The sequence below is a fragment of the Parambassis ranga genome, chromosome 13, assembly GCF_900634625.1.
Source record: "Parambassis ranga chromosome 13, fParRan2.1, whole genome shotgun sequence".
Classification (NCBI taxonomy): domain Eukaryota; kingdom Metazoa; phylum Chordata; class Actinopteri; family Ambassidae; genus Parambassis; species Parambassis ranga.
Genome location: NC_041033.1, coordinates 14,830,834 through 14,858,264, shown reverse-complemented (window position 1 = coordinate 14,858,264; position 27,431 = coordinate 14,830,834). Strand labels below are relative to the sequence as shown.

At 41.7% G+C, this 27,431-nt stretch overlaps 4 protein-coding genes across 7 annotated transcripts in view; 1 reads left to right on the top strand and 3 right to left on the bottom strand.

The window, feature by feature from the left end:
- The first annotated feature begins 919 nt into the window (after positions 1–919).
- slc47a3 (solute carrier family 47 member 3) lies at positions 920–8,135 on the top strand. Its single transcript, XM_028419117.1, has 17 exons — positions 920–1,129; positions 1,340–1,441; positions 1,516–1,584; positions 2,587–2,735; positions 2,807–2,849; positions 2,929–2,973; positions 3,231–3,328; positions 3,422–3,519; positions 5,445–5,558; positions 5,635–5,702; positions 5,786–5,894; positions 5,971–6,046; positions 6,393–6,462; positions 6,665–6,797; positions 6,928–7,022; positions 7,113–7,155; positions 7,908–8,135. Exons 1-17 carry the CDS (start codon positions 998–1,000, stop codon positions 8,117–8,119), a joined length of 1,656 nt encoding a protein of 551 aa, XP_028274918.1. The 5' UTR covers positions 920–997; the 3' UTR covers positions 8,120–8,135.
- A 196-nt stretch (positions 8,136–8,331) lies between these two features.
- Positions 8,332–12,332, bottom strand: LOC114444503 (multidrug and toxin extrusion protein 1-like). The gene is made up of 17 exons (XM_028419116.1): positions 12,165–12,332; positions 11,715–11,816; positions 11,458–11,526; positions 11,237–11,385; positions 10,758–10,800; positions 10,639–10,683; positions 10,447–10,544; positions 10,279–10,376; positions 10,082–10,195; positions 9,925–9,992; positions 9,712–9,820; positions 9,557–9,632; positions 9,381–9,450; positions 9,161–9,293; positions 8,959–9,053; positions 8,759–8,866; positions 8,332–8,692 (listed from the first exon to the last, which is right to left on the bottom strand). Exons 1-17 carry the CDS (start codon positions 12,270–12,272, stop codon positions 8,393–8,395), a joined length of 1,785 nt encoding a protein of 594 aa, XP_028274917.1. The 5' UTR covers positions 12,273–12,332; the 3' UTR covers positions 8,332–8,392.
- Positions 12,333–12,738: 406 nt separating this feature from the next.
- On the bottom strand, positions 12,739–17,447 carry LOC114444836 (multidrug and toxin extrusion protein 1-like). Of its 2 annotated transcripts, none has more exons than XM_028419687.1 (17): positions 17,274–17,447; positions 16,874–16,975; positions 16,546–16,614; positions 16,322–16,470; positions 15,703–15,745; positions 15,563–15,607; positions 15,375–15,472; positions 15,200–15,297; positions 14,983–15,096; positions 14,816–14,883; positions 14,362–14,470; positions 14,193–14,268; positions 14,051–14,120; positions 13,829–13,961; positions 13,604–13,698; positions 13,382–13,477; positions 12,739–13,288 (listed from the first exon to the last, which is right to left on the bottom strand). In XM_028419687.1, exons 1-17 carry the CDS (start codon positions 17,379–17,381, stop codon positions 13,019–13,021), a joined length of 1,743 nt encoding a protein of 580 aa, XP_028275488.1. In that variant the 5' UTR covers positions 17,382–17,447; the 3' UTR covers positions 12,739–13,018. The 2 variants fall into 2 exon arrangements, with proteins under 2 accessions (XP_028275488.1, XP_028275489.1); XM_028419688.1 differs by having other exon boundaries at positions 15,563–15,568.
- Positions 17,448–24,494: 7,047 nt separating this feature from the next.
- pitpnm3 (PITPNM family member 3) overlaps positions 24,495–27,431 on the bottom strand; it is a 69,126-nt gene continuing 66,189 nt past the window's right edge. For all 3 annotated transcript variants that reach the window (XM_028420511.1, XM_028420513.1, XM_028420514.1), the window contains exon 20: positions 24,495–27,341. The gene's annotated coding sequence lies outside the window, so the exon portion shown is untranslated. The remainder of the gene's footprint in view (positions 27,342–27,431) is intronic.

The window sequence follows — 27,431 nt, the reverse complement described above, 5'->3', positions numbered from 1 at the left end:
AGACTGTGATTAAAAATGCCTTGTGAAAGTACATGCTCAAGCTTTTTATGAAGACAGTATTTTTTAAAAACATGTAGACTACTAATGCTTAGATTATAAGGTCAAAATCTAGAAATTGATTTTATAGTTTGAAACTATAAAATTTGGTCTTTTGTCCCCCTTCAAACAATCAGGGAAATAAGTTCATCATTTATGCTATAAGATAATAACTGTAAATATGTCAGTAGCATGATGTGTCCATGTTTTTGTCTATTTTGTGCATTACTATGTTCTGGATTGCCTCAGGTGGTATTATAATTATGGAACGAGTAAACAGAGTTGAGGTAATCTGTAATATTTTGGGATATTAAGCTGCTGGTTTTTGTCAGGGAGTGCCAGAAACATATCAGCATCTGCAGCGCTAATATTATTAGGCAAAAATGTCAAACTTCTATAAGACTTTCTCACCTGTGTGGCACTGCAGGCTGCTTGAATCAGATGTTTCACATCTGTTTTTTTTTCCAGGCTCAGACCAGAGAGGGGCACACTGGGAATTATTTTTCATATGATAGTTATAATAAGGAGATTGCAAATTGGACTAATCTTCTGTTTGTGGAGTGGCGCCATGTGTTGGATGGAAACCTGACAATCATGACGCACAGGCAGTTATTATAAATTCAGAATACAGCCCATTTTTAATCAGTCTGTTTCGATGTAATGAAATTCAGAATTGACTTTAACTTAAATATTTAATCACCTGTTCAGCCTGTTTTTATGTCATTTCATTGAATTGATTTTAATTAAATGGACGTGAAGAAAAAAATGAAGCAACCCAGGAGTCCCCACTGAAACCTGTGACCTTCACCGCCAGCTGACTCGCAGGAAGTGGCTGATTTCACGTGGCTCATTTAAAAGCAGATTTACATGATCACCACCATACACACTGACAGAGAATCTGACGTTACAGCGGCAGCACACAGCAGTGAAGAGTAAAATAATAGTGGCGCGTACAGGAGTCATGGACGGCAGCGCACAGAGCTCACCTCCTTCCTCGTGGAGAGACTGTTCTGTATTGAGGAGGATCCGCATGCTGGTCCCTGTTGGTTTCAAGAAGGAAATCAAAGAACTGTCATACCTGTCCGTGCCTGCGGTGAGTAACACCCCCCCCCCCCCCACACACACACACACACACACATTTAAATACACTGCCTGTTTGAATTACTTGTCAGTGAATATTAACAGTGACTATTAACTTTTAATTACACATGTCGCTAAGTAATATTACTGAGTGAAAGAAAGTGGAACAAGAATTTAAAATAAATACAGTATTGTTTTAATTTACTTTGACGTTTCTCATTAGATCATAGCTCAGTTTATGAGTTTTGCTGTGAGTTTTGTCAGCACTATTTTCTGCGGCCATTTGGGGAAGACAGAGCTGGCAGGAGTGACTTTAGCTATAGCAGTAAGTACATATTTTACTTTTTACACTACATAATAAATCAATACAGCATTTACAACTCACCTTTATATCCTCAGGTTATCAATGTTACAGGTATATCTATTGGCTCTGGTTTGGCATCAGCATGTGATACGCTGGTTTCTCAGGTATGGATCCATCCACATGAGTTATCTTTTGTCAGGTGTGTGAAAATACACAATCTTCATTCATTAAATAGTGGAATACCTTGAGAACAAAATAACTTAAAAATGATCAATATAAATCAAAATTATTAACCAATGGAGGTCTGGATTTGGAACCATACTCAAAATGAAATGGGAAAATCACATTATAGGCTGATCCAACATGAGTGGAAGTTCCTCCAGACAAGTCAAAATGAGGCTCCTCCCAGACCTGGATTAAAGCATCGGTCAACTCCTGGACAGTCCAGGAGTTGACCGATGGCCGATTGGTGGATGGAAGGAGACATGATGTCCCAGATGATGTCCCAGATGTGCTGGATTAGATTCAGGTATGAGGAACAGGCAGGCCAGTCCATAGCACCAATGCCTTCATCAGCCACATAAGGCCTAGCATTGTCATGCATCAGAAGGAACCCAGGGGCACTGCACCAGCATATGGTCTCACAATGGGTCTGAGGATCTCATCCTCGTACCTGATGGCAGTCAGTGACCAAACTGGTCACGCTGGAGGATGTTACAGGTATCTCCTCCATGCTCTGGACACTGTGCTGACAGACACAGCAAACCTTCTTGCCACAGCTCTTGTTAATGTGCCATCCTGGATGAGCTGCACTACCTGAGCAATTTGTGTGGGTTGTAGACACCGCCTCATGCTACCTCTAGGGGTGAGAGCACTGACAAAATGCAAAACATCAACCAGAAAGGATGAGAACAGAGATGGTCTGTGGTCAGCACCTGCAGAACCTCTCCTTTATAGGGCTTGTCTTGATAACTGCCTCTCATTTCCACCTGTTGTCTGTTCCATTTGCACAACAGCAGCTGAAACTGATTCACAATCAGTGTTGATCCTAACTGGACAGGCTGATTTCACAGAAGTGTGACTAACTAGGAGTAACATTGTTACACAAGAGTTCCCTTCCTTTTTTGAGTAGTGTATATTAAAAATGTGTGTTTTGTTTCTTTTAGACCTTTGGGAGCCGTAACCTCATGAGAGTTGGGGTCATTATGCAGCGGGCGATCCTCATTTTGCTGCTGGCATGTTTCCCCTGCTGGGCGATCCTCATCAACACAGAGCCCCTTCTGTTGGCTGTCAAGCAAGAGCCGGAAGTAGCCAGGTCAGCTGTCTTAAAAAACCTCGATCCTTGAACAATTCTTGTTAATTCTGATGAAAACTCTCTCTCTCCAGTATGACTCAGATGTATGTGAATATATTTATGCCAGCACTTCCTGTGAGTATGCCAAACTTTCTGTTCATAAAGATTTCCAAAACAAGTTGTCACAGATTCTTACTCTGTCGCTCTCTTCCAGGCTTCATTTATGTATTCATTAGAAACAAGATATCTTCAAAACCAGGTAGGTCCATTATTGATCACTATCAATATTCCCACTGCAGTTTAATTGAAAAGAAAGACAAACACAAGACAAATATCTTAATGAGCCATCAGGTTTCTTAGTGATTATTATTATCCAGATCCTGAACTCAGCAGCAATTTCTGCTTCCCAAAGATTTACAACATACCAAATGCTACAGTAATCATTCAGAAAAAAAGACTTTGTTGTGGCTAATCATGTCAAATGAACTCCATATCACAGTGTGATTTTTCTTTCAGGGCATCATTTGGCCAGGGGTAATCACAGGCGTTGTGGTCAATCTTCTTAATGCTCTCATCAACTACATCGTCCTCTTTGTATTTAACCTGGGAGTAGCGTAAGTATATTTTATTGGAAGCTTTTCTTTAGTGACATAATTACTGCTGCTGTCATAAAAACCAGTCTCACACTAATAAATGACTCGTTACAGAGGTTCTGCTATTGCCAACACAGTTTCTCAGTTCTCCATGGCTGGAATCCTCTATGCGTACATCATGTGGAAAGGTCTCCACAAGGCTACCTGGGGAGGTGAGTTACAACAGTTACAGCATACAGCAGAGGCAAGCAGCCAGCTGTCTGTAGCCAGAATCACTAAGGCCCCGTTCACACTGGAGAAAGTCATTCCATCTAGAGTAGGATTGAGCCCAGACAGCCTTTAAGCTGGATGCGTTCAGACCTATTTTCAAATCTGGCTAGCACACAGTTGTGTCCGCACTCAATCCGGCTTCATCCAGCGTGTTTGCTGTTCTCCAAACCACTAGGTGGCGCCTCGTATTATGGCTAATAATGTGGCTAGCCGGATTCGCTAGCGTTCACACCTGAGTCACATTTGAGCCAATCCTGCTAGATCCACCTCTCGAGGGTGGATCTAGCCGGCTTGAAATTAAACTGGATTCAGCCGGATTGGAGGTGTTCACACTCGGAAAAAAACACATCTGGATTGATCTGGATGCGGCCAAATCCTGCTTAAGCCACATTTTTATCCCCAGTGTGAACGGGGCCTAAGGGACTGTTGCTGGTGGACTGGGTAAACATGGGCCTGTTGCAGCTGGGGGGTTTGGGGCAAACGCACGCAGAATTTTCTGCAGCATGGCCATCTCGTGTGCATGCTGCCGCGCTTGAAGCTCAAGGTAGAACTTCCTGTCCTCACTGCAGGCTCTAACATACACAAGAGCAAATGCCTCAAGAGAGGAATCCATTGTGAAGAGCTTGCGTTTGCTCGATCTGCCTGTAAAGATAGGTAGATGGATGGATATGCTGTTAACACAAGCAGTACGGTGTGTATAGAGCGTATATACGTATACAAAAATTAAAGTGCACACACCATGTTGCAAGGATTTCCTTTTCCTTGGCGGTGAGGGTCCCCTGGAGGTAGACGGGACAGGGCTGGAGGAGCACGGTGTCGAGGACCGTGGGTGGACGTTCGCCCAGTCGACCTCGGTTTGTGGGGTTAGCGGCCTTGGTGAGCTAGCGCCCTGGAAGCTAATATCCGGGTACGAGTTATCTGTAAGCAACAATATCGTCATAGGATTAGCAATACAACGCGTACCTATGAAACAACAAGCACAGTTTAAGGTAAAAGTTTCACAACATACCGACAGGGCTGTTTCCATGGCCGCTTATCTCCTCCTCGTTGTCCCCGTCGGACAATAGAGTCTCTCCGTCTCCGAGCGATACGGCGCTATCCAGCACAACTTTCGGCCGGGAGCTGGGGTGGTCCCGCAGGATAGCGTCGAGTTCTTTGAAGAAGGGACAAGTTAAACGCTTCCTGCCAGTCTTTGCGTTGTGGTCCCGGACCTGCCTGTATCTAGCTTTAAGGTTTTTGATTTTCCCGCGGCACTGGTTGGCCGTCTTCTTGAACCCGTGTCCGGCCAGTGCTGTGGCAAGCTCCTTAAAAACATGTTGATTCCTGTAGACTCTCCCCAGCGTGTCCTGCGTCTCCCGGTCTCCAAACAGAGAGATCAGACATCTGGTTTCCTCGGCAGTCCAGCATGAAGTCGACTCCTTTCCAGCCATGATGAAAACAAACTCTGTTCTACGATGTTTACACCGGGCTTATGTACGCAACCCCGACACTGTTCCCGTGAACCCGGAAATGCGACGTCACAACCCCAAGCTCTAGTCGGATTCGCTAGCCGCATTTGCGTTTAGACCTGAGCCACATTTGTATCAATCCGGCTGGATCGAGATCTACCCGGATATATCCGGACACGGCCGGATTATTCTCACAGGTGTGAAAACAGACAGTGATTGACAGGTGAGATTAAAGTAACTGGAAAGCTTTACAGAGGAGCAGGCAGCAGAGTCCACAAGTCAAAGCTGGTAGATAGGTCAGGTACAACAACACACCAGGAACACAGTACAATCTTGAAAGGCTCACTCAATAGATGAAGTACAATATTCCGAATATTCCTACTAAGCGATTGACTGCATGCACTGCGTGCCCTACACAGGCTGGTCTATGGAGTGCCTGCAGGACTGGGGCTCATTCATCCGCCTGGCCATCCCTGGCATGGTAATGCTGTGTGTTGAATGGTGGACATATGAAACTGGAAGTTTTCTGGCAGGTAGTGTCACAGATTTCTGAAGCATTTCTGTGATCTAAAGTCACTCTGAAGTCTAGCAGCTGTCTGTCATTGGCAGGTCTCATAAGCGAGGTGGAACTTGGAGCTCAATCCGTTGTATACGAGCTGGCAAATGTTGCATACATTGTGAGTCCATCAGTTCCCACAGAGTGAAATGAAACAGCTGGCTACAATAAAGCAGCATATTAACACAGTGTTTTTGTTCTTAGTTCCCCATGGGTTTCAGTATAGGTGGCAGTGTAAGAGTTGGAAACGCTTTGGGAGCTGGAGAAACAGAGCAGGCCAAGCTGTCTGCTAAAGTGACCATGTTCTGTGCAGGTCAGTATGTGCTGTATGTTAATATCATGCTGGTGGGAGGATGTGTGACACTGAAGTCTCTTTCTCTTTATGACAGTGTCAGTGTCTTTATGTATGTCTGTGCTCATTGGAAGCCTGAAGAACCACATCTCTTATGTCTTTACATACGATGAGTAAGTACATGTTTAGCTTACCTCCACAACTGGAGGAAGAACACTTCCAGGTAGGTGTCTAGGGATGATAAGTGGCTTCCGAAAAGACCTTTCACCATTATGTTAATCATCACCTACACAGAAATCTGTGAACTTTGCTCACATATTCCTTTACATATTAACTGTTTGTGAGAGAATGCACCCAGTTAAACTCTATAGCATAACAAAGAAAAATACTTTTGTCCCCCTTAGTAAAGCTACCAGAGTTATGCTTAAATCCATCTGATGTGTAATAATGTTGTATTACATGCTAGAAGTAACACTGATTACATCTCTCAGTGTCTTAATGAATTCTGTCTTCTTTCAGACAAATCAGAGAAAGAGTTGCTGATGTTATCGCATTTTATGCTCCATTCGTCCTTCTGGATGCAGTGTCGGTAAGTATCTGTACTGTACCTCAATAACATTATGTGATTGTGTATGAAGGTGATTAAAATGTTTATGATCTAAGGTAGACAGAAACAACACCTGCTGTATTCTCCTGACTGACCCCTTCTACTAAAGGCCACAGTCAATTGAGGAATACCTAGTACATTTTTTTAGGTTTAACCACCATTTGTTTCTTTTCCATGGCTACAGGCAGCATCAAGTGGCATTATAAGAGGAGCAGGTATACAGAAAGTTGGGGCCATCTGCAACATTCTGGGATATTATGGTGTTGGTTTTCCTCTTGGAGTGCCACTTATGTTTGCTGCCAAATTAGGAATCACAGGTGAGATATGCAGCCTCCCGTGACCCTGTGCTATTCAGAAGATGGATGGATATGCAGCTTATAACCGTCAACCTTTTAACATCTGCATCAGACTCTCAAAGCTAAATGTAAAACCTTTAATTTCTTACAGGTCTGTGGACAGGTTTGTTTACCTGTGTTGCACTGCAGTGTTCATTCCTGATTTTCTACCTGATAAGAATGGACTGGAAGAAGGTTACAGCTGAGGTTAGTATTCAGAGGTAACGCTTCGCCATCGTAATTGCCTGAGGCTGCTTCTCTGTGAATAAAATGTTTCACACATTGTTTTTCTTCCAGGCTCAGATCAGAGCGGGGGTGCACGGGGGCTCTGCAGAGACAGGTAAGGGAGTTTGTACAAGAATATAAGGATTGAACATCTGAGAATATTGAATAAGAAAAAAAAGATGGTTGTGGTTAAATATTGAAAATCCCAAGAAGATCATGTCACCTGTGACTCTTTTAATATTTAACCAGTAGACATGAATTGCCTTGACATATTGCATGTAAGCCAAAAAGCACATTTAAGTGTTTTTATTGCTGCAGAGGTCAACATAATAAAAAAATAAACTGATATCCAGGTGATGTAACTGTACAACACAGTGAGCAACTGGCAGACGTCATCAACTCTGACTCACCTCACGAGCACTGTTGTCGATTCTTAATGTTCACAATATCAAATTTTAATCTGTTCTTAACGTATCTTTCCAGCTTCTACTCACAAATACTGTTTTTACTTTATTTGCTAGGACAGAATCGTGACTGTCACCATCTTTGTCTGAGCATGAAATCAGTCACTGTATGTCTGGTGGCATTTAAAAGACACAAACCAAAAAAAGGCACAAATCTAGTTTCAGAAAACTGAGGTGAGCTTTTATAGGGGGACATCCGCATGTTTATACACAAAACAGAATTAATATTACATTAAGAAAGCAAAAAAATGAATGTTTCATTAGGCTCAGTCATAAGATTTGCACTAAAATGGTCTGCCTGAGCTCTGATTGGCTCAGAAGCTGGAATCCATAGGGGAAAAAGTTGTCACAAAAATATCATTTTGAAATCCAAAACATGTGACATATGTATTTGCATTTTCAGATCCCCATCCTGTTGATCCAGGCACCTCAGAGGTCCAAAGAGACACGGTCGAGCTGTTCGACATTGAGGATAGACCTGAAGTGAGAACGACAGTGGAGCAGCTCCCTCAGAGGACTCTGGTTCTACGTAGAGGCCTGGCTCTGGCTGTCATGCTCTTCATCTTGGCGGTTGGAATAACAATAAACCTGCTGCTAACAAACTTAATTACTTGAACATGAAAAAAGTATTCAGTGTAGTAACTCCTGATTGCCACCAATGCTCGAGAAATGCAGGCGTTTGCATTGCAGGACGTGAAAGCAGGACAGCAAAGAGACACAGCTGACCCCAGAGAGAATGCAGAAAGTTAGATGATCTATGATCAATGAATGGATGTATATCTTTACATAGTGCAGTCGTTCACTGAAATTTCAAGGACATCTGTCAGAGTCAACTTGGAGAGAGTCTAACCACAGAAATTAAAGAGAAACATTGTGATTGTCTTTGACTCACTCTTCATTTGGGACCATCAAAGTGGAGAAAATGTGATCAGGAGTAAATGTGGTATTGATCCAGTCAGTGGTAAAGTTGGTCTGTGAAGACAGGATCTCGGGCAAAGGAACAAGAAAGTGCACAGTCGTTCCCACAGCCAGAAGTGCAAGTGCTGCACACACAGTGAGGCCTCGCCTGACGATCAGCTGGGAGGTGGAGAGACGGCTACTGCTCAGCTGCTGAGCCGCAGGTCCACTCTGTTCCTCAGTGTTCCCATCATGGCACTCTGTACTCACAGACACGTGGCTATCCATTGGCTGGAAGAAAATAATATTACTGTAGTTTGTTAAATTATAGTAACCTGACGTTATCAGGGCACTTACAGTCCCATTACTCCCAGACTGGTCAGAAGTGCACTCATCCACAGCATCTGACAGGACAGCTGTGCTCAGTAATGGCACATGAGAGTTATTCTGAGCCCGTTTCACTGCCTGCAAACAAACAGATACACAATTCATCTTTATATACATGTCCAAAGTGAAGCCCTGTGTGAGCCTGAATGTTAGATTAGCCTGCAGCACACCTCCTCTGTCATTCTCTCCCAGTTCAGCTTGAAGATGACAATGATGTAGAAGGTGGACTGTAAGACGACACAAACAAGCAGCCCCAGCCAAAAACCTGTAGAGACAAAGACAAATTAGTCAGGTTAGTACACAGCAGGTTTCACTTTAAGAAAAAGCTTTTAGGAAATTAGAAAAAAGGGGGAGGTCACTTTGCGCCAGTACCTAAAACTCTGAGCTTTGCAACAAACATTAAGGTGACGCTCAGCGAGAGCCCAATGCAGTAGTATCCAATGAAATTAGCCACAGCTGGGATCTTCTGTTTGCCTGTGCCCAAGAAAATGCCCGTGCACACACACTGGGATGGAAAGTCACAAATATCTGACTGTTAGAAGCACTAAGTAGATCAACATATTATTTGGTAGCATATGCTATTCAGACTCACCACAAGACCATCAAAGAACTGAAGGAAGCAGTAAGCATTCATCAAGCGTGACACCAGACCAATGATCTTCCTGGAAATAAAGGTTTATACTTAGATTCTTGGCTACATTCGTGCTGTGTATAGTATTTAAAGAGGATTACTGTTATTGAAATGTGGGTGCAGCAGCGCAGATTTACTCATCAGAAGTGAAGATGTAGCCAATGACTGTTTTAGTGGAGCCAAGCACAAGACCTTCAACAACCGCAAAGCTGCCTGGAAAAGATGAGTTATGAAATCTGCTAGATGATAAGATGCAGATAATAAAAGTAAACAAAGCATTTTTTAACCTAACCTGCCAGAGCAAGGGACACCTTGCTGCTTAGGATCGCCCTGGCACTGTCACCTGCACCGAGAGCATTACCCACCCGGGCGCATGCTGCAGCTTGAATACCAAGAGGGAACTATGGATTCATCATTTTTTTGGAAAAGTGTATGAGAGTTTACCATTAAAGGCCTTTTAATATAATCTATTGTAAGGTAAGAATGTGATGCGGTGTAACAGTACCATGTAGGTTATGAATGCCACCATTATCACAGCATGTTGGGCTGCCAGCTCATCTTCACTCAGCATCCCTGATCATTAAAGACAAAGAGACATAGTCAAAATTTGTATCTGATTTGTGAGCCTGATAAAAAAAGTACATTATAATACTAATAATTACCTGCAAAGAATCCCCCAAATTCATAAACCCACCACTCAAAGCACTTCATTAATGTACTGGGGATGGCCAGCTTCATGTAGGAGCCCCACTCCTGCAGTGATTCTACAGACCAGCCTGCAGGGGGAGATAGACACTCATATATATATATTTTTTACTGGTAGACTCCCATGAGGCCATCAAGTATAATCTGCCCTTACCTCCCCATGTTGTTACGTGCAGCTTCTTCCACCGAATGTAAGCAAACAGAAAAGCACAGATGTAAATCTGAGACAGAGAATTGGCTGCTGCAGATCCACTGTAACACACACAGAGGGACATCAGTTGTTTTATTCACATTTAAAGTGCTATCTTATGAATACACCTACCCAACACCCAAATCCAGCCAGTGAAGAAAGATGTAATTTGTCACCACGTTTGCTATGTTTGCCACAGCAGCTGTGTACATTTGTGGCAGTATAATCCCCTGCGAACAGCAGATAATGGTATAATCAGCACTTATACTGTAAGATTTATTTAAGATGATAAGAAGGGCCACCATAGAATACTGGACATGGTACCTGGTTCTGTAGATAAGACACCTGAAGATGATGTAGAAATATTGCCTACAAAGAAATATTGTGTCAGAAATATTACCAACTTGAGTTGAATTTAAAGGGAGAAAAAGAAAAAAACTCACTGGAACAGCAGGAATGAAGGCTGTAATGTAGAGCTGGGCTACTCTGAAAACAGGAAGTTGTGTTTAGATCCAAAACAACAATTTAATTTAATGTCTGTCAGCTACAAACCCTTCAGGCCAGCACAGTCCCCGTGCTCTACTTACCCAAACTGTCAACAAAGTTACTGAGTAGCTGCACACAATCGATCAAGCCAACGCCATAACATTAACATGCTGCTGTGGGACAATAGAGTTTCTCTATGTCTACTTTATTTCTAAGTTTGCACCAGGATTTAAAATATGTATTTAAACCCTGATTTTATGCAGTAAATAAAAAAGAAAGGGGCCATGATTAGCGTCATAAAGCTGTGATGCCAACTAAATAGAGGTCATTTATGCATATACATTTGCATTATGGATTTTAATACAGAGGTGCTCTTATTGTTGAGAGGACAAGATGAGTACCATCAAACAGGCCCACGTGTGCTGCTGTCAGTTACCTGGTCACCTCAAGGTCCTGACCCAGACATAACAGGATGGCCTGGGCATTAATGAGGAGACCCCAGCAGGGTAGACAGAACAGCAGCAGGATGATGATGCCTCGCTGAAGGATCACTCCCACCCGCAGCAGGTTCTTACCACCAAAGGTCTGCACAACAAAATTACCACTTTACCAAACAGACAAGGGCACACAGTACACATCAAAAAGACTTTGTCTGACCTGAGAAACCAGCGTATCGCATGCCAGTGCCAGACCGTATCCCGTGGCTGCTGTGGTAACATTGATAGTCTGAAATGAATGTACAGTGTGGTCAGCAATATTTCTATGACTCATAGGAGCAAATGTACTATACATTGATTAAACAATCAGGAGTCATTACCAGGTGATTGTGAGAGAATCATCCAATAATGAGACTCAGAAATGACATCTCATGTCATTTTCTCATGTTAGCGTAGGGCATACACATGACCACTTACAGCAGAAGCTAATCCATAGCCGGCCATCACTTCATTTCCCAGACGTCCACAAAACATTGTCACCACAAATGGCAGCATGTAATTGAGGATTCGAGATAGCAGCTGGGAAAACAAACATCAACAAGAATGCAGGTAGTACAGCCACCAGCTGACAGGTGATATTACAGTAAACACATGTTTCAATTAACCATCATAGCACTCAGACCATGTTTCGACAAATGAGCCACCATTCTGCCTTTATACTGTCAGGTTCCAGGAACTGCTCAGCAGCTGCCAAACACTGTTTTAGCTCTATTGATTTCTGCTTCTAAGACTCAGATGTTAAAGTCTGTTTCCCTGACATCGTAACCTTTCCTTGGCAAAGAAAGTCTTTAATCAGTCGTCTTTTCTATACATCAGCTTTTCAGCAAGAGCAACTTCAATCTGCAGGTAAACAGTGCCAAGCCTTACCAGAGGCCCAGTCATCCTCAGGATGTGGTACAGCTCCTCTCTGTGGGCCACGGGAACCCTGTGACGCACCCACCTGCAGCAGAAAAGCTTGTCACTGGAACCTTCCATATCTACTGCACAAGACGATAAAATACGTAGCTCCTTCTTCTAAAATGTCCTTCTCTGCTCTCGTGTATGTATCTTAGTGGCTCTCCAGGATGCTGCAAAGGATGGAAATCTTGCTGTGACCACAGCTGCCCTGGAAAGAAGCCAAGGCAAGCTGAAACAACACTGATTGTGAGAGAAACAAGAAAAAGCCTGCAATCACAACAAAGATTAAGACGGAGGACTTGAAAGTAAGAATGTTTTGAGATCAAACATGTGCGTGAAACACAATTAACTACTCTTGATTCTACGCGGGAAAGAGGAAACCTTAAAGAATAACAATATCATGACTAAGCATACCAAACAGCATATATTTAGCTGCTTGTGGAATTCATCAACCACCCAATCTCCTCGTAGAATTGGAAACTGGATTGGATTTTATCATAAGACTAGAGAATAGATTTCTCAATTTCTTTTTTATTACCCCTGAGCAGTCAACAGTCTGTTAACAGTCTGCATCTGATTTAGACATTTATTAAGTGTGTTTTTTTTATTGTGAGCATCTCTGTGATCAGTTATTACATTCATTATGTTTCACTTTAATTGACAAATGTAAGAAAATATTCGTGCTTCATCAATAATTTACTTCATTTCTCAATCTTGGCCCCTGAGCCACTTAAAGAACATGAGTCCATGGGTTCAGGGTTTTTTCATAACACTGAGTGCAAACCATGATTTGATCATCTCTGCTTGCAAGGTCATGCTCATTCTTACGGGACCATCACAGTAGAGAAAATTTGATCAGGAGTGTACGTAGTATTGATCCAGTCCAAAGTCGAGTTGGTAGACAAGGTCTGTGGCAAGGGCACAAGGACGTGCACTGTCACTCCCAGAGCAAGAAGTGCAAGTGCTGCAAGCACGGTGAGGCCTCGTCTGATGATCAGCTGGGTGGTGGAGAGACGGCTGCCGTTCAGCCGCTGGACCGCATGTCCATCCTGCGAAGTGTCACGGCTACTCACAGACAAGTATCCATCCACAGACTGGAAGGAGTGTCATGAATGAAAGTACACAGTGTCAAACATATGAAGTAAGGTGTTTGTGTGAAGTGAACAATAGAAAAAAAGGCAACTCACATTCCCATTACTGGCTGTGTTGTCATCCACAGTGTCTGGCAAGCCAGCTGTGTCTAATAGAATCACGTGTTTCTTTTTCTGAGCTCGCTTCACAGCCTGAAAAATACAAAAGAAGTCCACTTTCTTCTCATTCATACCCCTTAAGAAAGTATAAGGTAGTGTCAGTACGCAGACAGCTGAGGCTCTGTGTGAGCCTGGCTGTTAGATTGGCCTGCAGCGCACCTCCTCTGTCATTCTCTCCCAGTTCAGCCTGAAGATGACAATGATGTAGAAGGTGGACTGTATGATGACGCAAATGAGCAGCCCCAGCCAAAAACCTGCAGAGAAAAAGACAAATTAGTCTATTAAAGGCACAGCAGGGTTCACATGTAGTGACCTGCTCTTGCTATGCAACAAGTCATTTGTCTTGAATGTCTGTAAAGATTAAAAAAAAATCTATATAATTACCCAGAATTTGCAGTTTTAAAACAAACATGAAAGTGACGCTCAGTGAGAGGCCAATGAGGTAGTATCCAATGAAATTAGCCACAGCTGGTATCTTCTGTTTGCCTGTGCCCAAGAAGATGCCTGTGCACACACACTGGGATGAGGGAAAACACAGTTCAATATTTGACATCAATCTCTCTTTGCTCTTTACACAGCAAAAGAGCTAAAAGATGGCCGACTCACCACAAGACCGTCAAAGAACTGAAGGAAGCAGTAAGCATTCATCAAGTGTGAGACCAGACCGATGATCTTCCTGAAATGATCATTAAGCTTGTTTAGCAGTTGCACTTTAGTGCATATTAAAGTTTCATGACACCACACTCACTCATCTGATGTGAATATGTAGCCGATCACAGTTTTAGTGGAGCCGAGCACAAGACCCTCAACAACCGCAAAGCTGCCTGGAAAAAAGGAGCTGTGAAATCTGTCAAACAGCAGAAAGTCAAACTCAAAGTGTTTCTATTCTACAACAACAGACCGTGTTCCTGACTGACCTGCAAGAACAAGCGACATCTTGCTAGTGAGTAGCGCCCTCTTAGTGTCCCCTGCCCCAAGTGCATTACCCACCCGGGCGCATGCTGCAGCTTGAATTCCAAGAGGGAACTATGGATTCATTATTATGGTGTGTGAGCAACAGTTCAAGGCATAAATCTCAATCAATTAAAACATGTTAGGTCACAGGTCAAATGCCCTGGAACCTGCTGTGATATTTATTGATCCAGATGGGCAGCATGCTTCTGCTTATAACGAAAGGTGTGGCTTAACTGACGAGGAGGATATTAAGGTTTATGTCTATGACTATGGATAAGTCTGTCTGTTGTCAGGGGTGCATGAACAAAATCTTTACAGCCAATATCTCCAAAACAAAAAAATTCTCCCCCAAGCTAACACATACTAAGACAAAACATCACAATGCAATGCTCTGACTTGCAGTCTGTATCACAGTACCATGTAGGTTATGAATGCCACCATTATCACAGCATGTTGGGCTGCCAGCTCATCTTCACTCAGCATCCCTGATCACACAGACGAAGAGAATAAATTACAACATCAGTTTTAGGCTTAAATATTGTAGTTCTACCATCCACCATGAGGAGATAATAATAAATATATACCTGCAAAGAATCCTCCAAACTCATAAACCCACCACTCGAAACAAGTCATAAAGATACTAGGAATGGCCAGCTTCATGTAGGAGCCCCACTCCTGCAGTGATTCCACAGACCAGCCTGCAGGAGGAGAGAGACACTCATACATGTCCTCTGAATGAGATGCAAGCACATGAGGTCATGTATTTAAACACAGTGCCTGTGTGAATATTAAACCTGTCACCTCCCCATGTAGCAACGTGCAGCTTCTTCCACCGAATGTAAGCAAACAGAAAAGCACAGATGTAAATCTGAGACAGAGTATTGGCTGCTGCAGATCCACTGTAACACACACAGAGTGACATCAGCGTGTGGAGTCATTTTAGTCACATTTAGTGTTATAGCATGAGCACACCTACCTCACACCCAAGTCCAGTCGGTAAAGAAAAATATAATTTGTGACCACGTTTGCTATGTTTGCTGCAGCCGCTGTGTACATTTGTGGCAGTATTATTCCCTGAGAACACAGCAGATAATGTGAGGAGCCCCTTCACTTAGAGGTCTGATTACATTCATAATCATGATTCAGTTCAATAAGAGAATGTACCTGATTCTGCAGATAAGACACCATAAGTTGATGTAGAAATATTGCCTAGAGGACAAAGAGACAGTCATCGTCTCTACTGTATCAATCGATTGAACGATTGATCGATCTACTTGAATTATATAAAAAAAGATGTAACTCACTGGCACTGCAGGAATATATGCTGTTATGTACAGCTGGGCTATTCTGAAATTAAGAGTTCAGATACATTTAAAGGTAGAAAAAAATACACTCGGTTCAGTGTCACCAGGTCCAAGCCATATAGTATAAAAGCCACAAAAATTCACAGTAATGTTGGATCTATAGGCTTTATAACAATCAGAAGAAAATGAGCTTGATGACAAATTGCTACATAATCCAGCAAAAAAATGAAAGAGCAGAACAGAAATGCTTCTTTAGAAGATCAAGCAGCTAGGTGGTTAAACTTTGTTAATCATATAAACTAGGGATTTAATCAGAAAACAAGAACAACACAACCCAGGATCATGACAGTATCACACATCTAACGTGTTACATTATCCGCTACAGCAACAAAAATAATCTAAGAGTACTCTAATACCCTCACAGTGGCTTTTAGCTACACAAACCATACATACTCTTAGTTTCAATGTCTTTCAGTTGTGATACAGCATCATATGTTATTGCAGGGGCGCAGTGTACAAATGTAATTGATGCCACAAAGCAGCAGGGAGCTGGTTGCAGTTCACAGGTGTCACCAATGACAAACATTTTTACATTTTGAGTTTTGTGTGTTACAGTTACCTGGTCACCTCAAGGTCCTGGCCTAAACATAACAGGATGGCCTGGGCATTAATGAGGAGACTCCAGCAGGGCAGACAGAACAGCAGCAGGATGATGATGCCCCGCTGAAGGATCACTCCCACCCGCAGCAGGTTCTTACCACCAAAGGTCTGCACAACAGCACTGTAAATCATTTTATGAATGGGAGTAATGAATAATGAGTGAAACTGAGACAGAGTTCAAACCTGAGACACCAATGTATCACATGCCAGTCCCAGACCACATCCTGTGGCTGCAGTGGAAACATTAATGGTCTGAAATGAATATGAAACACACTTGAGAAAATCTGATATAGAAATCAAGTAACTGATATTTTTCAGGACTCCTCAGAGTAAATGTGGTAATATATTCATTAATTCACCAGGCATGCAAAAGAGCTGCAATGCTAGTGAGGCTATGGCTGGAATATATGACTCTCTCTCTCTCTCTCCACCAGCTCTGTTAAAATTACATCTGAACATGTCATTTCCTCACTTTTGCCTCTACACGTGGAGTGTACAGATCACCACTTACAGCAGAAGCTAATCCATAGCCTGCCATCACATCATTTCCCAGACGCCCGCAGAACATTGTCACCACAAATGGAAGCAGGTAATTGAGGATTCGAGAGAGCAGCTGGAATAACAAACATCAAGAAGGGTGCAGGTGACAATCTACAAACTCACAGATCACATATAGAAGGCAGTGTAATCTTTGCCAATGAGCTACTGGACTCTCATCACCAAGCTAAACATTTCTTCATGTTGACTGATCACTGTGTCTTTTATTCAAGCAAGAAATCAATTTTCCTGACATTTTAAACAAAACAAAACAAAGCCATCAATCTTCCCCTGCATACATAAACTCACCACCAAGGGTGACACTGATGCACACATCAGACAGAAGAAGGTATGCTAAGAGACTGAATCCTTACCAGAGGCCCTGTCATCTGCAGGATGTGGTACAGTTCCTCTCTGTGGGTCAGAGGAATCTTGTTGCGTAGCCGCTTGCAGCAGAAAAGCTTGTTGCTAGGGTTGTCCATGTCTGCAGAACCAGGATGCTACAATGCAGGTTTTTCCACTGTGAGGTGGCAGCAAAGTACAAACCTGTGAGGCTCTGCAGGAATGGATTTCAACACTGTTGTGCCAAAGCATTTCAACATCTTAAAAAGTAACTAATTAAATCACTTGAGGTCAGTTTCACAAATTGTTTCATTCACACTGCGCTGAAAAAACCCTCATTATGTAAAACAACTAATCCGGAGTCGCATGGTGCATAGTTCATCTTATGAGTTACTAATTAATTCAGGACAGTATGGCTGCTTAAGGAGATTCACACCAGACATGTACCATTTTGCATTTCACTGATTTCAGTGAGTTTCCATGAGCGATATTGCCACTGTGGGAATCATACTAAATAACCACAGCTTGCCCTCATTCTACCGCTGTGCTGTCAGATGTCATACGTGAACAGACAGAAGATGTGAAGTCATGATTATTCATGAAAAACTTTTGCATTTTAATGGCTGCACCAGTTTTCCTTTGAAGAAATGAAAATCAGTCTCCATCTATTCTGGCAGACATGTTCATTAAAGTGTTTGGGAATATAAAACATTAACGTGTCATATGGCTCGGTGCAAAAAGGTTAACCAGTCAGTGCCATTTGACAATGAGATGCAGCTCCCCTTGCGCTGCTATCAGGCAGAAACCCATTCAGCTAGCCATCTGTGAGAGAGAGTGATAGCATATATATCATTGCAGGTATATTTCCAGCTTCATAGATAGAAAACAGATTTTTCACATAAGGCCTGGGGGGTCAGAATCAGAAATACTCGAATATAATAACAGAGAAGAAATATAAAATAAGGTAAAAAAAAACACATAATAATAAAACATGAAGTCAACAAATGGTAGTCATACAATATAATATTGTATACGGCAGGCAAGAACAATATAAAAGCATTAAATAACATCCAATATGGATGTAACTATTAAGACAGTGTGTTTGTTGAGTCTGTTTGTGTCTGCTGTCCCAGCACATGCAAACAAAATGGCACTGGCATAAAACATCCTCAGCATGGTCCGACAGATGTTAAAGGACCGGAGCCTCCTCAGAAAATAGAGGTGGCTCTGGCCCTTCTTGTAGAGGGCTTCAGGGTTTTTAGTCCAGTCAAGTTTATGTCTGAAACCACTCCCACGTATTTGTAATCCTCCACAATGTCCACACTCTGACCTCAGATCCACAACCAGCTACTTTGTCTTTGCCACATTGAGCAGCAGATGGTTCTGCTCAAACCACATGACAAAGCTGTCCACCACAGTCCTGCACTCAGACTCATCACCCTGATACATCCAGCTACAGCAGAGTCAGAACACTTCGGAAGGTGGCATGACTCTGTCTGGTGGTGTAGAGGGTGAAGATGAAGGGAGAGAGGACTGCCCGTTGTGGGACCCAGGTGCTGCTGACCACTGTGTCTGACACACACCGCTACAGACGCACATACTGCCAGTTAGTCTAAAATCCACAACACAAGTGGGCATCCCTGTCAGATTCTGGAGAGTTGCTCCAGAGAGAGTTTACACTCTTTTTACACTCTTTCTTGCCAGGTTTTCCACAAGAGTGCTGATTCGAAAGTTAACTCTATCAACAATGCAAAAATATGATTAGATTTTCAAATGATTATGTTTCTGTTGTCAGCTTTCGAGAGAAGTTTGATGTCACAAGTTGTGATGCATCCATGATTTCCACTGGGGGGAGCAGGAGATTAATACACAAACACAAAAACTGCTCCCGTAAACTCGACTGAGTCACTGTGATTGCTTCGCCCAGTGAAAACCTGACTAACCAGATGGAGCCTTTCAGGGAGGAAATATCACATCTACTTGAAGCACATCGTTCTTTTGTCTCCTTTGTATTCACGTCTGTAAAAATAAAATTGGTGTTTATAAGTGTCCCAATTCTTCCCCAACAATTTGCTGCAAAAAAAGAAACAGTGTGATCCTTCTGTGTGTGGATTCTTTGATATTGCATTTTTTTCCCCTGCTAAGCCATGGAAATAAGGAATAAATTGGTCTTTGCAAATAATTCATAAATATAATACATATTCTGATCCTTTAAAATATGTAAAGATTTGGAAAATAATGCTCTGAAATGAGGCCTCATGCATAGTAATGCTGTATTATGCGACACGGCACAATTAAAATGTAATTGCATGCAGTGGGAGCTCCTGCACCGTTCTTATCATTCTACCTCACTGTTTAAAAAAAAGGAGAAGGGAAATGGATTTAACATCCTGTTTAGCCAAATTGATCATTTATTGATCAGAAGTGGAGACAGATCCTGTGAGTGCTTCTCTGACAAGAGGCTAGGATGAGCAGGACGTGGCCTTTCTATTCATTCTCTAACTGGCTTTCAGTCTCAGTTTGAGAAGCAATGAGCTCCCTTCAGTGTGACAACCCAAAGCCCTCTAGGCTTTATGTTGGCTGAATCAATCAGGCTGCTGGAATGAGTGCAGCGGATACCATGTGCCGCAGTGCCAGTGATTTGTATCTGTCACTTATTATTTTCTCTAACACTGCTCTTGTCTTTGTGTTAGTCCATTGGATGGCACCTCATATCTTTGGGTCTACATCGCTGGTCTTCATCGTCCTCCCTGAAGCCTCAGTCCAGCCAGACTTCTTTATATTAAGTTCACTTTTCTATTTGCCGAGTAAGGCACAGATACTTTAGTGAGAACCAGAACAGCAAAAGTGTAACTTGAACTACTCGGGACTACTACTAGGGAAATGTAAAGAGATTGATATTTCAGTCCTACGTGGCAATATTCCTCCTGCTGCTTCTGTATGCATGTGGGTGTAGACTTGTTGTGATGATAGCCGGAAGTTTATTTGATGAATTTGTGTGTTTCACAATGACCTGTTAACCTGCTTTTAATGCCTAACCTTAACCAGCATTATCCTACAGCCAACCACAACTTAAAACAACACCTAACCACAGGCAAAAACAAAACAGCTTGTGGTGTCAGGGGACTCAAACCCTCAACTTGCCCTCTAATGTTACAGTTGGTCCCATGATCTAAAGACATCAGGGAATACAATCGTGTGTTTCGTTATGACCATAACAATGTGTGATATCTATATTATTGACAAAATGTGGCGTCTTTTGTGAAGTTGTTATCTGTCACGTTAACTGAGTACTACTTTATCATTCTGAGCCTGATTTTGGTGTTTCTGTCCAACCAAATGTCTCATGAACATTATAGCATCACAAGACAGTGGCCATGACAGATGGATGGTTTTGGTTTGTCACCAGGTGTACTACACCAGATCAGAGTCCACCTCTTTCAAACAGACCTTGGGATTTACATAGATGTGAAAATTGGATCAAATATTAAAACTAGTAGAAGTGTTTCAGGGTTGAGGAAGTAGCTTTATCTGACTTTAACTAACACTATTAATAATTATTCATTTCAACAAAACTGACATTTTTAGGGGGCTTCATCACTATGTTCCCTGACCAGACCTCTGGAGAATCATACAATAGCAATGACCACAGAAGGATTTGTAGTTCACAGACACTCATGCACACGTGAGTCTCATCAATGGTTTTACTTTCTTCCACCGACTGGGTGCTGGTAATGTGACATTAATTCACATTGCACAAAAAGTGCACACAAATAAGCAGGTAACACTAGCAGACCTGTGCTCAGGTTTATCACAGTGTCAGTATATATTTTTATTGATCTCTTCAAGTTGAAAATATCACTTCAGTACATTTGGCTCAGCTATCAGGGCCTCATTGCTCCCTCTGTGACTAAGCTTGGTATCATATTGTCATGGCCCACAAATCCTTCTGCTGCAGCAGGAGAGAGAGAGAGAAAGAGAGAGAGAGACAAAAGCTCTGCATTCTGTTGCATACTGTCGATCCACATAGGTGATGAAGTCATCTGAGCCATCGGCAAAGTGGGCGAATTTTCTTCATGGATGATATTTGAATAAGTTAGATTATACCTCTGAGGAGATCCTGTTTATGATTTGGATTTCATTAATTATTAACTTCCATTCTGCTTTACACACTGAAACAAATCTGACTTTAATTAGCTGAGAAGACCTTAGCTACACAGCTCAACATTTTGAAAATCAATACTGTCGTGTTTTACATTTATGAGGCGTATGTTTTTTTTCCTACCGACTTACATAAAAGCTGCCAAATATAAAGCGGACAAAAAGGCTCTTAACTATGTTTTTTTCCAGAACACTCAGACCATTCAGTTCAGTTAAATATTGATGACCCTGGTAAATGATGGCAGTCCGCTCTGCCATGAAGGGACACCGCCTGTCACATCTGATGCCACTCTGAGCAGTGATATGTGGCTCCGGCATCTGACCCTCTTTTCCTGAGGGCATTTTAGATAATTGCTCTCTCAGATTTGATCTACAGATTTTATTTTCCTCTGGAAGCATTCAAAGGCGGCACGGTTTCCAAATTCTTTAGGATTTCTTGAACTGATTTCAGAAGCTGCGTTGCAGGCTGATGTAACAGGATTTCACATGCATGCCCGAGCTTCAAACCAGCGCTGCGTGTCCTCCAGAAACATTTTGTGATGTACTCCTGCTGCAATTCATCACTTTTCCGATTTACTAGAATTTCTCCAAACAGTTTTTTAACTAAGGTCAACAAATAATATACAGGAACTCAGACAAATGAACAGCTGCAGCAGCTACTTAATCACAGTGACCGTGTGCAGAATGGAAAAATAGGATGTTATCTGAGTTACAAAAACTGCACTTGTGCTTCAGTTAGTGTTATTTACACTGCCTTGGCTCCAAAAAATCTCTCTCTGCATCTCTATATCTCTGTCCCTGGGCTGCTCTAGTTGTCTCTAACGTCTTCCTCCTCTCACTGCCTTGGCTTCCAGAAATCACCTGGCAGATCACAGGACAAATTAAACCCCAGTCTGCTGTTTTGGAATAACAATAAGGCTGATTCAGTTGCCAAGCAGAGCTGGAGGTCATGGCAAGTGTTAGGTTGCTGCTAGGTAACTGTAACTTGTTTTGTATTGCAGAGCACAGATTTCACAAACTCAGTTACAGTAGGATGACACTTTCTATTGGATATTCTGTGGTGTGTCAGACAGACAGAGTGTGAAGAGGGCCGGGTTTATGCTGCATGCTTTATGAGCACAGTGTTATCAGCGATCCTCAGAATATCCTCAGCATGTGTGACTGCACCCTGTGGCTGCATCACACTGGAAAAACTTCTACATCTTTATCATGACTCACAAACCTGTGACCTGAAACAACCTGAAAACATGCTGCAAAATAGCAGCTTTCAATAGCAAAAGCAGTGTATTTATTGATCTATTTAGACCATTTATAAATGTAGTTAACAGGGCCAATACATATCGATGTGCCAGGTTTTAAGATACATATCTTATACTACGTTTATGCTAATGTGATTGTATTGCCTGTATTGTCTGTCAGTCTCCCCCTGGGGAGCTGTGGCTACATCTGTAGTTTTTCACTGCCACTATGTGAATGTGGTGTGAATGAATAATGCATCTGTAAAGTGTCTTTGAGTGTCCTAAAAGCCCTATATAAGTTTGATGTATTATTATTATTATTATTATTGATGTCACAAACAGCCACAAAAGTCCACACTGGGGGGCAGCTTGGGGATGGTGGAGGTACATGCAATGTGGTGGACTTCACCTGGTTCAAGTCCCCTGACACCGCAACCTGTGTTGTTTTCACCTGCTATTAAGTTTAGTTTTTGCCAAAGGTGCTGAAATCCACATTAATCATAAAATGAAGGAGTATTTGTTAGCTCTTAGTCACATTTATTTAATTAAATAGTGGGACTGGCTGGTATTGAATAAATATATGAATTAGTATGATCTCATGATAAGCTCCATATAATGGCTTTGAGGTGTGTTCCAAGAGACTGTTTAAAAAATTGAGTCATATATTTGTCTTCGTATTATCAACACAAACAAATACTTTTAAAATCCATCAAATATGTTGCTTGAATAAAGACCAGACGCTCCATGTAAGCAGTGTTTTTGTTACATAAGCTCCTGGTTGATTAGTGAAGGAGTGAGCTTACACTCTTAGTAAAGAGTCTCAAAGGAAAATTACTTTGATTCAAGATATTGATCTGCTGAAGTGTCTTACAGGGAAAACAAACAATTAGAAGAGAAAAAAGAAGGTGTGTTTTAAATAAGGGCAACACAAATTGAGAGGACTGTGAGCAGGAAACAGTTTGACTAACAATCTTTCATGTGAATCATGATGCTGGGCAGAGGAAACCAGCCGCCCTTGTGAGGCGGTTGAAGCAGCTTTTTGCCCAGACCATATGCTACTAATGATGTTTAAATGTGTCTCCAGCTCATTATACCAAACGCCTGGGGCAGGATAAAACACTTTACACTGAGCTGACACTGTCACCTTCACTATGATAGACGCAGTCCATAATTTTGCTGAAATTATCGTTTTCAGGTTTTGTTCAGTGGACTGTTAAATTGAGCATGTGTGATATTGTGCGGAAGAAAGAGGAGTCAAATAATGATCATTGAGTGGCTGCATGCATTTCATTATATATATAAAATGTGGCTACACGTAATGTAAATTAAATTGGCATGGTTTATGCATTAGGTCTAATATTAGAGTTAGTGTGGTCTTCACTGGCAGATGGATTTTTCCTCAGTTTCCATTTCTGGACATGTTATGCTCGGCCAGCTGTCCACCACCTGCTGGTCCACTGAAATATCGAAGCAAATATTGACAGGATTTCTGCTAAATCTAAACAAATCCCTCCATAAATATTTGATAGTGGTCTATAGATAAACAATCAAGCATGTCCATAGGTTACCAATCAAGCAGATGAAGCAATGAGCCAACATGAAAGTGCCAAAAACTGTAGTTCCTGAAATGGCCACTTGAAACTGATAACAAAAGTGTCTCAATCTCCATAGACCTTCAAATTTGCCTTATCAATTATAAGTTCCTTATGAATAAAATACGGCACTTATCCTGACCCACTGTAAAGCACTTGTCTGCGAAGTGAAGAAAAAATCCAGCCAGGGTATGCAGAGATAAGGGACACACTGCATATATATAAAATTCAAATTAAACACTACTGTAGCAAGGCTAAACTCTTCAGCTGTGAAATATCTTTATTTATACAATAATGAAAGAAGAAGGGCTCCAATAAACACAATAATATCTTCATCATCACAGGAGATCTGTACAAAACAATGATGTCTGCAGCAGTGAGACCGGCATAGAGGCCAGTATTTAATACTACGACCAGAAGTAAGACTTCAGAATAAACGAATAAAAACAACCATCTTTCAACACATTTCAACACATGTTGTTAATAAATGGCAAATAACATTTACCCAACAGCCAAGTCATGATGACTCCTTATTATTTGTTCAGGTTCAGGGCAGCTTAATCAAGCTGGTTTATCCATTATCTGTTCCTGCAAGCTGCTTTGCAATCATGCTCCTCCTCTCTATGCTCCATTTGACCTAATCAACATCCTATCTGTTTTCACTGATTCCTCCTTTGTTTTGTATTTGTATGAGTATTGATTGGTGCTGGCTGGAGTAGTTAATAATGTATATTTTAAGAATATAATGTCAAACTCCATTATATAAAATAATGTTATGTTAGGTAACTCGACATATTGTTGTCTTGCCTTATTTAAAGTTTTTTAGCATTAATAATAATAATAATAATAATAATAATAATAATAATAATAATAATAATAATAATAATTTATTAATCACCTCTTATTTACAAATATAAAGTTGTTGGATGACCACACTCATCACAATGCATAGCCGTTACTTAACATTTAAATAATGAACATGCACACTGTATTTCAGCAGGAGATTATTTGCCAAGTACTAACACTGTTGTGCTAAAGGGCTGCCACTTCTTAAATATCTCACATCTTCATTGTGTTACCACAGCAATATAAACTATATATGTGTGTTGTACATACTGATATGAGTCAGTTGTGTTGACTTTGATTGGAATGATCATTTTGCTGTTTGGATAACAATGTATCTAAATTCAAAACTGAATTAAGTTAAGTATTTCAGTACTGTTTTTACAATATTATACAATTGCCAAGTAATGCTAATTGGTGCACTGCAATTACAGGGGTGGCACTACAGGGAGTCATACATACTGAGTAGTAATCAAATAGCTAATTACTGCACCACCTATGGTGAACAAGAGGGGAAAGAAAAGGAGACGAAGATAGCTCCTTCCTGGTTTCCACTCTGCCATGCAGGCTCCCCATTGAAACAAGACACTCTAAGAACACATAAGCTTCTGTTCTTTTATAGCAGGTATAAAAACCTTGACCAGGTAATCCACCGACACGCTGCTTCACTCCAATCCTATAAAAATACACTCTCCGTGCTGAAAAACCGGCAGTACTGAGCTGCAGTGAGAATAAGTAACACCGACTTCCCCCCGTGTCCTCTGACTCTGACTGAGGATGCATTAAATTTGTCATCCCTGTCCTCATGTACACAGTAAACACAACAACACAACAAATACACACACACTCCTATACACATATGTACAGTATCTAAAACATGTCAACGCAAAAAATATCTACTAGATAAAATGCATTTTTAAGTTAATTTGGCTGAATAAAGTTTTTTTTGTATCGCTACACAACATCAAATACAGTTTAAGGCAAAAAATAACTTTTAAACAACAAAAGGTTCAAAAACATACATTGAAAATAGTTCTATTTACAATATGTCCTTATAGAAAAATATGTTCAACTTGCACAGATTTAACCACATTAAGACCTCAAGTGCACAAGACAGCATCAGATTTCATCACAAATCTATTGGTTCCAGTGCAGCTGCAATAAATGGACACAAGGGTGTCCAGGTAGAGTTTCAACTGATTCTATTGTACAGTATCCTGCAAGCTACTGCAACTACCAAGCAGCTAAATGGATGTTACCAATAATTTAAATTGCGCAAGCTCCAATCACTTTGTAAACATTTTGGTCAGATAAACACTTTCCTATGAGTTATTTAGTGTTTCAACTTGCAGTAGTTACAGTAACCAACATGCAGCGACTGTGCACAATCTGCAGGAAACACAGAAACTACAAATACAATAAAATGCAACTCTTTGTTCCTGAAGCTTAGGACTGCAGATAAATTGAGGAACCACGGTGGTGTAGTGCAAATGCGACCTCAGGGGCAGAGCTGTGCACACCACAGCACTTCGGCGGCTGCGGAGCGGGTCTGAGGTGCCTGTCGAAAGACATGTTCTGCCTGACTGGTTGAGAAGAGGGAAATGACAGGGTTGGGGAGGGTTGGTGTTCGGGAGGGTGGCAGTGGTAAGTAAGCCAACCATGGTGCACAAGGAAAGTGGAAATAAAAGGGAGAAGGAGGCTGGCGTTGGCAAGGTCGACTGTTGTGGGGCTGCAGATTGCAGAGCTCACATACAGACTGAACCTAAATGTCACAGTGATTCTGTGTCCAGAGGCCCACACAGGGATGATAGGTATTTACATCAGAGTACAGGAGTCAGTCACCACCACCACCTGTCAGCACAGCAGTCTGAATAGGAGCAATTTGTGGTGCAGCATCTGGTACTCTGCTGCTTAGGCTGTGAGAGGCCTTCAAAGCTTCAGAGTAACCATCATGTTTCACCCTCTGGAGCATGTATATGTATATGTGTCTGTGTGTGTGTGCATATACATACACATGTATAGTTATGATCTTAAATACATTCTTCTGAATTTAAAAATGACAATATTTGAGCTGAACACAGACATTCACTAAAGATAGTTGCTGTCCTCAGTAGGGGTTTCACAATGCAGAAGACTAAGTAATGTTTTCCACCAGCAGCTCAGGAAAAGGGGCCAAACAGGTGGCAAAGTGTAGAGGGCCAAGCAGGAGGTAAAGCTGAGCTGGGACACCAGCAGCAGATCCAATGTACAGCAGGCAGAGGTGACACTGTCAAACAAGATTAAACAAAAAATAGTCAGGTTAACACAGAGGTTCATACAGGTTGTGACTTTGCTGCTAATATTAGCCTCTATTACT

Coding starts and splice junctions, on each gene's coding strand:
- LOC114444836 (XM_028419687.1), bottom strand. CDS start 17,381: ATGGACAACCCTAGCAACAAGCTTTTCTGCTGCAAGCGGCTACGCAAC. Junction 14,269..14,361: donor GATGTCGCTTGTTCTTGCAG/GTCAGTCAGGAA, acceptor CCTTTTTTCCAG/GCAGCTTTGCGGTTGTTGAG. Junction 14,121..14,192: donor TACATATTCACATCAGATGA/GTGAGTGTGGTG, acceptor TGATCATTTCAG/GAAGATCATCGGTCTGGTCT.
- slc47a3 (XM_028419117.1), top strand. CDS start 998: ATGGACGGCAGCGCACAGAGCTCACCTCCTTCCTCGTGGAGAGACTGT. Junction 1,130..1,339: donor CATACCTGTCCGTGCCTGCG/GTGAGTAACACC, acceptor GTTTCTCATTAG/ATCATAGCTCAGTTTATGAG. Junction 6,047..6,392: donor TATGTCTTTACATACGATGA/GTAAGTACATGT, acceptor GTCTTCTTTCAG/ACAAATCAGAGAAAGAGTTG.
- LOC114444503 (XM_028419116.1), bottom strand. CDS start 12,272: ATGGAAGGTTCCAGTGACAAGCTTTTCTGCTGCAGGTGGGTGCGTCAC. Junction 10,377..10,446: donor TGGCTGGATTTGGGTGTTGG/GTAGGTGTATTC, acceptor TGTGTGTTACAG/TGGATCTGCAGCAGCCAATT. Junction 9,054..9,160: donor TGCAAAGCTCAGAGTTTTAG/GTACTGGCGCAA, acceptor TTGTCTCTACAG/GTTTTTGGCTGGGGCTGCTT.